The sequence below is a fragment of the Mesocricetus auratus genome, unplaced genomic scaffold, assembly GCF_017639785.1.
Source record: "Mesocricetus auratus isolate SY011 unplaced genomic scaffold, BCM_Maur_2.0 Super-Scaffold_100676, whole genome shotgun sequence".
Lineage (NCBI taxonomy): Eukaryota > Metazoa > Chordata > Mammalia > Rodentia > Cricetidae > Mesocricetus > Mesocricetus auratus.
Genome location: NW_024429266.1, coordinates 86691680 through 86704297, shown reverse-complemented (window position 1 = coordinate 86704297; position 12618 = coordinate 86691680). Strand labels below are relative to the sequence as shown.

At 54.1% G+C, this 12618-nt stretch overlaps 2 protein-coding genes across 3 annotated transcripts in view; both read left to right on the top strand.

Annotated features, from left to right (window-relative positions):
- Positions 1–4563, top strand: part of Thada (THADA armadillo repeat containing) — a 285813-nt gene extending 281250 nt beyond the window's left edge. For both annotated transcript variants that reach the window (XM_040738715.1, XM_040738714.1), the window contains exons 37-38: positions 2063–2229; positions 3479–4563. In XM_040738715.1, the coding sequence (XP_040594649.1) occupies positions 2063–2229; positions 3479–3859 (548 nt within the window). In that variant the 3' untranslated portion in view covers positions 3860–4563. The remainder of the gene's footprint in view (positions 1–2062; positions 2230–3478) is intronic.
- Positions 4564–8221: 3658 nt separating this feature from the next.
- Zfp36l2 (ZFP36 ring finger protein like 2) lies at positions 8222–12186 on the top strand. The gene is made up of 2 exons (XM_040738716.1): positions 8222–8356; positions 8872–12186. The coding sequence occupies exons 1-2, from the start codon at positions 8306–8308 to the stop codon at positions 10282–10284; spliced, it is 1464 nt and encodes a 487-aa protein (XP_040594650.1). The 5' UTR covers positions 8222–8305; the 3' UTR covers positions 10285–12186.
- Positions 12187–12618: the final 432 nt, after the last annotated feature.

Below are 12618 nucleotides of genomic sequence, written 5' to 3'. Positions count from 1 at the left end.
ACTGTGAAGTGAATTTTGTTTAAGATGAGGTATGTATCCCTGGCTGACCTGAACCCACTGTGTAGATAGGTCAGGCTGGCCTTGAACTTGTGGAGCTCTTCATCCAAAATGCTGGCCTGGGAGGGGGGGGGCAAATTTTTACCTTTCCTGCAGAGTTTTTAGTCCTTGCCTGAAGATCAAAGCAGGTAAAAATAGAAAGGAGGAGGAGGAAGGTCAGGCAGAGGGTAAGCTTTTCTGGAAGGTCTCAGGGTCACCCATCCTGGTGCTGACCCCGTAATACAGGTTCACACCTCTGCCTTTTTAAATGGGTACAAGACCAGCATGGCTTACGAGTGGCCAACAGACACTAAAGGCTCTGAGAATAGAAGGAGGGCTCAGCCCTGTGGTTGCCTAAGGGAGTGTGCTCCACTGGACAGTCACTGACCTGCTTATCTCACCAAAAAAAAAAAAACAAAAACTCATGCTTCTGGAATGTTCCTGCTGGTCTCTTCAGATGTAACATGAAACGGTTGGCAATTCTGGATTCTAGAGAGCCACTTGGAGTTCTGGGACTGTACAGCAAGCTGGTTAGCCTGATCCCTGGTGTCCTCACCTTTGAAGCAGATGAAATAACACCCCATCCTCAGACTTTGGGGAGCTGAGGACATAGTTCAGTGGCACAAGACTTGCCTGATACTCACAAGGTCCCGACACCACAAAAACTCAAACTAAAAACAGCACAGGTCCTGGGCTAGATGTGCCGCAGACCTTCCATGGTGGCCCCCATAAGCCTGGTCAACACCCTGCAGGGCTCAGCCTTCTGTTCCAGACTTCAACCTCCCTCCTGTGTGCTGACCAGATCTGATGGCCAGGGACATCTGGGTTGGAGCTGGGACGGTGGATTTGGGAGACAGGAGGGTTCAATAGAAACGCATCATTAACTATGGGGTACTAGCACAGGAGGGTTCCAGAGATCCACTCTCTGAGTCGAGAAACTTAAGTCTTGAGGTTCAGGCTACCTGCTGTTGGGGTGAGAAGGGTTGAATTAATGGTAGAAATGTCAACTCTCCATTTAGGTCCAAGGCCAGACAGTCCAGTAAGCAGATTTTCCCCAAGGTGCCTGCTTCCTCTTTCAGCACTCATCCTCAAAAAGTCAGGAAGTCAGAGGGCTGAAGAGGGAATTTACTATCATTACAAGCACAACAAAATGTCAGCAAAACCCTAAGCTAAGGCTCACTGGCAGAGAACTTGTTCAGCACACAGAAATTAGGATCAAAACCCAGTGCTCCACCTGCTCCTGGGTGGCCTGTGAGGCTGGTGGGGTTTTACAGTCTTAAGTGGTTGAGAGCTGGGGATTAGCTCAATTGGTAGAGTGCTTACACCCAGTGTTACCGTCATAATACTGGATGACATGGTGGCACACACCTACGGTCCCAATACTTGGGAGGTGTAGGCAGAAGAGATCAGAAGTTCAAGGTAAGCCTTGGCTATAAACCAAGTGTGATGGCACACGTCTGTAATCCCAGTACCAAAGAGACAAAGTAAGAGAACTCGAAATCAAGGTGATCTTTGACAACACATCCAGTTTGAGGCCAGCCTGGGCCACATGAGACCATGTATTGAGGAGGGGGATGTTGAAAGGGGAAAAGAATGTTTTTTGCACATGAAATTTGAATGGCCACATGCACAGGTAACATTTTATTGGCACACAGCCACCATCTCTATTAATTGTCTCTATAATGCTTGGACCTCGTCAAACAGATGAGGGAAAGTGTGGTGTCATTCCACCGTAACAAAGCTCCCTGTCCTTACTCTTGTGCTAGAGATGCTAAGAGAAGACCTTCATCCTACAGACAGGGCTGCTCTAGAATAGGATATGTGGTGGGGTTCAGGCTTAGGACTCATTCTAGCAATGCAGAGAGGACCCAGGAGGGGTTAGGAACCTCCTGTGAGCAGTTCCACACCCCGCATTGTAGTGACTGACTGGGATTTTACCCGAGACTCTTCCTGTCCCCAGAGTCCTCGGGCTTCTTAGGGCTGGCCCTGAGCCACACTCATTGATCGCCTCCTCCTCTCTCTACAGAGTTTGCCTTCTGCCAGGTGAATGCCTCCGCTGCTCTGGCCCTGGCCTTAGCTGTTCTGTGCGACTTGCTCCGGCAGTGGGACCAGCTGGTGCCAGGACTGCCCATTCTCCTCGGATGGCTGCTAGGAGAGGATGACAACCAGGACCTCGTGCAGAGCCCACAGCAGGTAATCCCAGCTAGTCAGGGAGCCGAGAGGCCGCCAGTGCCCTGGGTCTCCGGATGTAGCACCGGCAGGCCTGAGGGCTCTCTGGTGGTAAAGTGCAGAGCAGAGACTGAAAGTCTCCAGTGGATGCACACGGCACACGCTCACTGAGGCTTACCTTGGAGGTCTCAGTGGCAAGCTTTCAGACAGTGGGGAAGGGGGCTTTGAAAAATGCACCTTGAATATTGAGAATAAAACTATGAAAAATGCATCTCAGTTGGTCTTAGCATGGGCAAGGGTCCTCAGAGCTTTGGGTCTAAGCATTTCCCAAGAATTAGGGTCCTTCCAGGGAACATGGTGCTTGACCCCTGTTATCAAGTGACAGGGAGCAGTCACGCTCACCTGGAAACTGCAGATCAGCAGAGGCAACACAGGGATTGGGAAGACAGCAGTCTGTGCCCACCCATGTGACTCTGCCAACTACCTGGGTTAGCATCCTGAGCAGATAGAGCTCAAAACCCAGGCTGGGGCAGGAGAGATGGCTTAGAGGGCAGGAGAGATGGCTTAGAGGTTAAGGCACTGGCTGCTCCTCCATAGGACCTGGGTTCAATTCCCAGAACTCACCAAAAAAAAAAAAAACAGTTCTCAGATGACTCACTTTGCCAGGCGTTGGTGGCGCACGCCTTTAATCCCAGCACTTGGGAGGCAGAGGCAGGCGAATCTCTGTGAGTTCGAGGCCAGCCTGGTCTATAAGAGCTAGTTCCAGGATAGCCTCCAAAGCCACAGAGAAACCCTGTCTCGAAAAACAAAAAAAACAAAAAAACAAACAAAAAAAAAAACCCAGGCTGTTTATAGGAAACATGGAGATGTAGTGAGGTGGTTTTGAGAAAATGGACTTGAAAACCCTAGAAATCTAGTCTCAAAGGCTGGTGTCCCGCATGTACTCAGTATGTCTTCGCTCTGCTGCCCAGAGTCCCCTTGCTCCTCCCTCTAAGACCCGCTTCCTTAGCAAGGTCCTCTTCTCACCTTAGTTCCCCAAAATACCTTGGCTTTGAGCTACTCACAAATGTCTGTCAGGTCATGTTCCGTCTGGGAGCAGAGCAGAGAGTGAAAGTTGAAGGTGACCTCCAGACCTGCAGGCGGTGGACACGGGGTATCAACAGGCTCAGTGGGTTCTCTCAGCTTTGGAGGAGACACAGCTCTCATCTAGCAGGGCCCTATGTGGTGAGCGCTCCCTACAAGGTTCACTGTGGGTGGTTGTCATTTGATGTAGGGAGAAGACGACTATGTATTCGAAAAATCAGAAGTCAACTTTTGGGCTGAGACCCTGACCTTCGTGAAATACCTGTGTAGGCAGCTGTTCTATCTGCTCCATCAGTCTGACCGGCCCGCCCCTCACTCCCAGAAGCTCTGTCACCTGCAGATGATAGCATCGGAGCAGCATCACCTGATCTCTAGGCTCTTCAGAGAGCTCCCGCTCTCGGCTGAATTTCTAAAGACGGTGGAGTACACGAGGCTGCGCATTCAGGAGGAAAGGTCTCTGGCCGTCCTGAGGCTGCTGGCCTTCCTGGAAGGCAAGGAAGCTCTCAGAGCCGAAGACTGTCCCAGGGAATGGAGACAGTTGATGGCCCCAAGGACAGAAGCAGCGTGCTGAAAGAAGGCTGGGACGGGGTGGATTCTCTCCCCCACTCAGGCCTCCAAGAAATGTGTGGGACATACACTCTGGGAGCCTAGGCTTCTGTCTTCCTACAGTGCACTCACAGGCAGCCCAGTAGGAAATGTGGCTATGATGTTGAATATTTACCCTGTTCCCAGGTGCAGGCCACCTGCAGGCCTGAAGTAGCCTTTTCTCTCCTGAAGAACTGCCAGTCCCGCCAGAGTTTATCCCCACACTGACTGTAGTGAGCCAAGTTTCAGCACACACAAGTTCCACACACGTACATACACTGCTCTTTGGTTTGAGCTCTGTCTAGGAGCTGGATTACTAAGCAAACAGCCTATCTGGTCATAGTTCTAAACTTTATTCCATTTAGCAAAGGAGAAATTCATCCACCATTCTGGGAGAATTAATCCACCCCATGCAAATATGTGTGTTTCATCATCTACACGTACAAGTGCTTCAGCAGTCTGTATTAAGAGTCCCTCCTGTCTCCCTGTTTCCCCCAGAAATGCCAGTGAAGGCTAGGAGGCCTGGCTGTTGCCCGTTGTTTGCTTCAGTATTTGAAGGACCTGGGGGAAAGAGAAGCCTGAACAAATGCTTCATTCATTTGATGCCTACACTGTTTACTTTCCTGTGGTTGATGGAAGCAACAAAACGATTCTCATTTCGGATGTTAATAAACATACTTAGTAAGGGTTTTTCTCTGTTCCACGCCCACCAGCAGGCTTCCTCGGGTACCCAGCAGGTGGCACTGTTGCACACATTATGCTGCTAGTCTAGTTCTTCAGCTCACAACTTAAAACTTACTTTACACTATTATCAGCACCTGTGTGTGATGGGCCGCCACCCATGCCTCAGCATGTGTCTGTGGAAGTCAGAGGACAGCTTCAGGGTCAGGTTTCTCTTTCCCCCTTTCCATGGTTCCAGGGATCCAATTCTCAGATTCAGGCTTGCATGGTGAGCACCTTGATCCGCCAAGCCATCCCATGGCAGGTCCGGGCTTACCACTGTTAATGTATACTTGCAGAGTAAGTGTCACCCACAGACACGTCCCTTCAAATTGGATGTGTTGTGGCCTGATCCACATTTCTACTTATCTACAAAGACCGTGCCTGCCATAGTTAAGAAACTCATAGGGCCTATAAATACGTTCAGCTACTTTCCAGCCGAGTGGCCACTCAGAATGATGGGTAAAGGGAACTGAACGGGCAGATTATGGAGGCATTTGCTAGACCGGTTCCTTCTGCAGAAAAGCGGAGGTTTCAGATGGAATTGGTCTCTGAGAAGAAAGCCATCCATCACCATAAGGAAGTGTAGAGAAATTGTCTGCAGGGAGAGGATACACATGGCAGCGTCCATGGTGTCTCTTGAGGAACAGAAAATCTAGGGGGTTTTGCAAACATTCAGCACCCAGGTGTGGTTTGTATGACCTGGTAGTAATTACCTAGCTAGGCACCAGCATACCCACCCTTGATGAAAAAATTGAAAAACCAGCATTTTTTAGTTTGTTTTGGGTTTTGCTTTTCCGAGTCAGGAGCTTGCTGTCTGCACCAAAATGGCCTCACACTGGTGTTTATCCTCCTGCCTCCGCCTCCCCAGTGGCAAGATGACAGGCACACCAGCTTTCACACCACTCCAGTCTAAGATCTAGCTGGTGAGAGGGCCTGGTGGCGTAAGGGGATGGTAGCTGTGGGAGATTAACTCTGATCAGGGCCCAACAAAGGCCAGCTTATGGAGGAGCCAACCGTCCCTCTCCCCTCCCACCGAGTGAAATAAAAGCAGTTACATAACAATAAAACTATCTCACACTAGCAGGCATGCGGTGCCAAAGCATGTACCAGAACATGTTTATGTTATCTCCAAGTCCATCCTACCAAGTCTACCCAGTGGGTGTTCTCACTGCTGCTGGCTGGGAATTACCCCAGATTTGGATCTTGGCTGGCTGTGGCCACCCTCCTGGGAGGGGGGAGCAGAAGGAGGGATGGATGTTTCCACCGGTTTGTATCTGAAATCCTAGTAGCTAGGGGTATGACTGCTCCATGCTTTCCTGAGAGGAACCTGGAAAGCCTTAATCACAGAGATTCCGTGCTCATGTTTGGGGTCATTCCGGTCACAGATGCCCAGCCCTGCCTTGGGGACAAAGCAACATGGGCGGGAAGGGTGAAGCAGCCATCTTACCTCAAGTCGCTACTTGCTTTTCGGCTCCAAGCTTTAGGGTCCTAAGATCTGGGGGACCCCTGGCTCTATACTCGTTATTTTGTGACCCTCGCTCCCTCTGCTCTGGCCACAGCCAAAAGCCAGTTTGCTTTACTATATAAGACGGTGTGAGCTTTGTTCATCTTTTAGACCTTCTTGGATATGTTGTGCCTTGACAGAGGTGACCGAGGGATGAGTAAAAGGCGAATTTTATCTTTGTGTTAAAAGAAAGCCCAAGTGCCAAACAGTCTATGTGATTTGCCCAGCCCGCACGACTTACCGGGACAGAACCTCAACTCCAATCTATATTTTTTCCTTTATTGAGGTAGGGTCTCACACTGAGCTGAGCTACACTGGTCTGAAACTTAACTCGACCTCCCACGTGCTGAGATTATAGGCGAGAGCCACTGTACCCACCCATACCACTACATCTGTGACCCTAAAGTCCTCCAGCTCTGCCCTGGGCTCTAACTACAGGGGCAGCAGGCGCCGCAGTGTGGGCAAGTACACGCTGAACTCCGCAGCCTGTTGAGTGACGGGCCTCCCTCCTTCCCTTCCAGGTTAACCGATGCAGCCCAGGTGCAGTGGACCGGGTGCACGCAGACGGAGGAGCAACGTGGGGCGGGTGTAGGTCAAGCGTCCTTCCCTGGCAGCTGCTGGGCTTTCCACCCAGGGCAGCCTGGGCTGCCAGCTGGGTGAAATCATGGGCCCAACTCCAGCTTTTGGCAGCCAGTATGGACTCAGCGTAGGGGCGAGAGAAGACCTGACCGGCCGAGAAAAGCTGTCGGTGGATTTAGCCTCACTGGGCGCTAGGTGGGGGTGTCTGCCCCCTCTCAGCAAGAGCCGGGCGAATTTTTGGGAAAGCTCATTTCCTACCGAAAGCTAGTGGGGGTTGCACCAAAAACAACCGAATAGGACACACACCACCCGAGCGGTGGTTCAGCAACCACGGCCTCCGGCAGCCAGCACAGAGCTCAGATTCGATGCGGTGCCTCCCACAGCGAAAGACGGAAGGTTGCAGGACTAGACAGGCTAAGGCTGTGCTGGCCGGGAAGCCTTGGCCAGCAGCTGCACCCCCACCCTGAGAGGGTTGGGACGGCCAGGCCAACCAGCAGACACAAAAGTGAAGGAAGTGACTTCCTCCATGTCCACAGTGCTCCCCCGACTTCCCTCTAGTTCCCCGAGCCGGCTCTCCCGCCCCGAACACCCCGCGCCTTTGGCCCGGGCTCAAGGTCTTGTGATGTGATTAGCAAAGCCAGCGCCTTGTCCTCAGACACTCAGCCCTGCCCGGCAGGCCCCAGCGCTCAAGTCCTGTTTACCGAGCCTGGGCGGGGAGAGGGGCGGAGAAACGGGCCGGCGCTCCTCCAGGCTGGCCGCTCCCGCCCCCACCCCTACAGCGTCTCCACGTGCAGCTGGGTTCGAGCCGCCACCTACGGGACAGGCCGCGAGCCCGCCCCACCTCACCCCACCCCCCCAGCCCCAAGCACCCATTGCCAACCAGTCTGGCAATACGCATCATTGCAATATTGTTGCATTTTGCAATTCCCGCGCGCCGTGCAAAACCCAGGGTGGGAAGAAGCTGTGCCGGTCGGCCTAGCAGGACCGAGCGGCGAAAGGCACTTCCAGGGGAGCCGGGCCCCGGGCCCAGACAGAACGGGAAAGCGCTCCCCAACGTTACAGGCCCAGAGGCGCAGGAGAGCGGGAGCTTCCCGCCGCCGCCACCCAGCAGCACCCAAAGGGGCCACGCTCCCCACGCCGGCCGGACGCCCGCCCCGCCCCCTCCCCGAGGGGGGAAAAATTGGCGGCGACCAATGAGAGGCCGAGAAGGCGCCTGACGTCCGCGAGCCGGCGGGAGGCGTTGCCTGGAGACCCCGGCGGGTCAGCGCTCAGTCCCCTCCCCGGGTGCGCTCTGCCCCGCCGCCGCGCGGCTCCCGGGCTCTATATAGGGCGCGCGCTCGCGGCTCTCGGAGTTCCAGCAGTCCGCGAGCTGCCGTAGGCTCGCGCGGGGGGCGGGCCGGGGCGCCGAGCAGCGCTCTCGCTTCTCCTCTGCCCCCCAACTCCGCGCCGCGGCCTCCGCCTCCTCCTCGGCGGCCCCGCAAGCAAACTTTCCGTCCCTCCCCGCCCGTACGCCCGTTATTCGCCTTGGTTCGAGCCGGGCCGCGCTACGCCGCGCCGAAGGCTCCTCCCAACCCTCCCCGCTTGCAGCTCCGACCATTGCAGGACCCAGACAAAAAAAAGAGAAAAATGTCGACCACACTCCTGTCCGCCTTCTACGATATCGACTTCTTGTGCAAGGTAAGCCGGCCAGCGGGGAAGGACGGCGGGCCGCCTGGAACCCCTGGAGTTCCGAGACTTGGCTGCCCGGCCGGGGCGGGACGGGAGGGACCCTTCCGAGTTGACTTTTCGGGTGGAGGGAAGTCCTGGAGTTAGCAGCCCTCTGTGCTTGCGACTGTGGGCTTGGAGAGCTGGGAGGGAGCGGGTAGCGGCGGGAGCTGCTGCGCTTCTCTCGAGGCCACCGCGGCCACGCTGCCGGGACTTCCCGGACAGTTTGCGCCGCCCACCCGGTGGCCACGGGCCCGGGATCACATGGCTGGGCCCGGCGCGGCGCGGGTGGGCGTCCCCCGCTCTGTCCGGCCTGGGTTTTTTTTTTTTTCCTTCTTGCGAATGTAACGGTGGAGGCTGAATTGAAATCCGCAGGAGAAAAAAGAAAAGGTGGGCTGTTGGGAACTAGGCGTCCGCTCTGCAGCTTTCCCCAACTCTTCCTCCCCTTCCGATCTTCACCCCGTCCCCGCTCCCCCTCCCTTTGGCAGACGGAGAAATCCCTGGCCAACCTCAATCTGAACAACATGCTGGACAAGAAGGCGGTGGGGACGCCCGTGGCCGCTGTCCCCAGCTCGAGCTTCACGCCGGGCTTCCTGCGACGCCACTCGGCCAGCAACCTACACGCGCTCGCCCACCCCGCCGCGCCCAGCCCGGGCAGCTGCTCGCCCAAGTTCCCAGGCGCCCCTAACGGCGGCAGCTGCGGCCAGGCGGGCGCGGGCGGCCCGGCCACCTACGGGCAGCTCAAGGAGCCTTCGGGGGGCAGCGGCGGCACGACGCTGGTCAACAAGGAGAGCAAATTCCGGGACCGCTCGTTCAGCGAGAACGGCGAGCGCAGCCAGCACCTCCTGCACCTGCAGCAGCAGCAGCAGCAGAAGGGGGGCAGCGGCTCGCAGATCAACTCCACGCGCTACAAGACCGAGCTGTGCCGACCCTTCGAGGAGAGCGGCACGTGCAAGTACGGAGAGAAGTGCCAGTTCGCGCACGGCTTCCACGAGCTGCGCAGCCTCACTCGGCACCCCAAGTACAAGACGGAGCTGTGCCGCACCTTCCACACCATCGGCTTCTGCCCCTACGGCCCGCGCTGCCACTTCATCCACAACGCGGACGAGCGGCGGCCGGCGCCATCGGGGGGCGCCTCCGGGGACCTGCGAGCCTTTGGCGCGCGGGACGCGCTGCACCTGGGCTTTGCCCGGGAGCCGCGGCCCAAGCTGCATCACAGCCTCAGTTTCTCGGGCTTCCCGTCAGGTCACCACCAGCCCCCGGGAGGTCTGGAGTCGCCGCTGCTGATCGACAGCCCCACGTCGCGCACGCCGCCGCCGCCCTCCTGCTCCTCGGCCTCATCCTGTTCGTCCTCCGCCTCTTCCTGCTCCTCCACGTCGGCGGCATCCACGCCCTCGGGCGCCCCGACGTGCTGCGCCTCGGCGGCGGCTGCGGCGGCGGCCGCGCTGCTCTACGGTCCCGGGAGCGCGGAGGACCTGCTGCCCCCCGGAGCCCCGTGCGCCACCTGCTCGGCCACCTCGTGCGCCAACAACGCCTTCGCCTTCGGCCCGGAGCTGAGCAGCCTCATCACGCCGCTCGCCATCCAGACCCACAGCTTCGCCGCCGCGGCCGCCGCCTACTACCGCAGCCAGCAGCAGGGCCTGGCGGGGCCCGCGCCCTCTGCGCCACCGCCCGCGGCCCCCGCGCCGCCCTCGCCGCCCTTCGGCTTCCAGCTGCCGCGCCGTCTGTCCGAGTCGCCCGTGTTCGATGCGCCCCCCAGCCCCCCGGACTCGCTGTCGGACCGCGACAGCTACCTGAGCGGCTCGCTGAGCTCGGGCAGCCTCAGCGGCTCCGAGTCCCCCAGCCTGGACCCCGGCCGCCGCCTGCCCATCTTCAGCCGCCTCTCCATCTCCGACGACTGAGGCAAGGGGGCGCCCGCGAGGGGTTGGGAGAGGCCGCGGGGGGCACCGGGGAGGAGGGGTGACACTGCCGCAGGCCCCTGCCGCAGAGCACTTGGACTCGAACTCTGCTGGGAGGGGGCCCCGCCCCTTCCCTTTCGGTTTGGTTTTTTTTTATTATTATTATTTTTATTATTATTACAAAGTTTCGTTCTTGTTGAAATAAAAGCCAACGAACTTTTTGTAAGGATGAACAAAATGGTCACAACAGGCGGTTGTGATGCGAAAGAACAAAAGATACCAAACACTTGTTTAGGTCTCGGATGAGTTTTGAAACTCTAGTTTATAAAGAAAAAAAAAAATCAGCCCAGCACTAGCAGCTAAAACCACCATTCCATCTCTTCTTTCACTTGAAAGCCTTAGTTACAGTCCAGATGTGAGAACTCTTACCTTGGAAGGGGGTTCCTAACTTATCTCAGATCAGAGTGAGCCAGCCGGCTGCCGCCTCCCCTGAATAAGCTTCTAGAGTTCAGTGTAATGCCAAGAACATGCCTTGAAACGAGTAGCCTTCAGTCCGGTTTGTCGGGGTTGTTTTTGTTGTTTAACGAAGTTATATATGTTTGGGGAGTGGGGGGACCCTTGCATTCCAAAGTTTGATACTGGTCTCATTGCCACCATTTAGTGGGTGTTTAGCTTAGAACCATTCCCTCTGCTCTCTGGAAGCCTTGAGCGGAGCTCAGTTCATAATTGTTGGGAAATAAGTGCTTCATTTTTAGCTGTTTTGAGTTGATTTGCACCACAACTCAATATGAAAAAAACCTATTTAACTTATTTATTATCTTGTGAAAAGTATACATTGAGGATGTTTGTTCATACTGTATTTATCGAGTATGATGAAAAGCAATAGATATATATTCTTTTACTATGTTAAATTATAATTGCCATTATTAATCGGCAAAATGTGGAGTGTATGTTCTTTTCACAGTAATATATGCCTTTTGTAACTTCACTTGGTTATTTTATTGTAAATGAGTAAGAAAAAATCTTAATTTAAGAGATTGTATGTAATATTTATTTCATTAATTTCTTTCCTTGTTTACGTAAATTTCGAAAGATTGCATGGTTTCTTTACAGAAATCAATCTATCTTGATGCTGTGGAAAGTAGTTTGAGGAACATTTTGAGTCTTTTCTTACTTAGAATGTATAATGGTTGTGGCCCACCCAGCTTTAAAGAGAAAAAAGAATGACCACATACTCTGCAGTGAGGCTCACATGTGGCTTGTCTAGTCCCAGCTTTATAAACCAGCAAGAAAAAAAAAAAAACGCTGATTCCACCAGCTCTACTGTGACATTGAGTATAAAGACATGTAGCAATAACGGGGAAATAATGGTCTCAGTGCCTTCATAGGGCCCGAACTTGCCTTAAATCTTCCTCAACCAAATAAGTATTTCATTAGTGCTTGAGCGAGTCTGAATGTCGCATGGGTTCACCTGCACAGAACGAGATATTTGTACCACTTTTTATATAGATATTACATATAGCTATATATATGTAGCTATAAAGTGAAGAGGGCCATCAGTGCTGAAAATGGTCCTAGGTCGGTAGGACATGAATATGCCTTGTTTCATGACAGTCCAAAACTTGTACTATTACTTTTCAATGTAAAAAGGCAGGAATGGCCCTCCCAGGCTTTCCTGGATGTCGAATGAGTGAGCAGGCGCTTAGTTTCATGTGTAGGTACAGTTGGAGCACCGTGTGTGTATTCTGGACTACTTTGACACAAGTAGGTTCTTTTTTGAATGTAACAAGATAAGTCAACTTGAGTTGTAATATATTTTTTGGGGAATCAGTTCACTACAAATTGTGACTGTAAACATTGTACTGTAAATGTTTTGTAGTTTCCCCCCCCAATAAAATTTTTTTGGAAAAAAAAATACTTCCTGAGAGAAGGGAGTGTTCTTTTTAAAACCTGAGTCTCCTTTCCTGGCTTCCCATGGCCTCCTCGGCAGGTCTGGGAAGGGTGTGGGGAGCTGACAGATTGCTGAGGAGCCTGCATCCTCTTGTACCTGTATTTATTTTCTAGCACGTCCTCTCTGCTGAAAGAAAGTAATTATTTGGCTGTCAGGGGTATTTGTTAGCTGTTCCCTTTGGTAATGAGATGCATCCCAGTGTTTGGCTGACTGGCTGGTGGCAGGGCCTGGCGGGAGACCGCAAGGGGTGTGGCCGGCCTGTGAGTCACCCAGTAGATCACGTGGCTGCTCCGGCAGCTGAAAGTCCGATTTTCCTCTGGGATGCCTGACCTGGCTGGTGGAGGTCTGGCCCAGTCGCGGGGAGTCCAGGGTTTTGCTTGGACTTG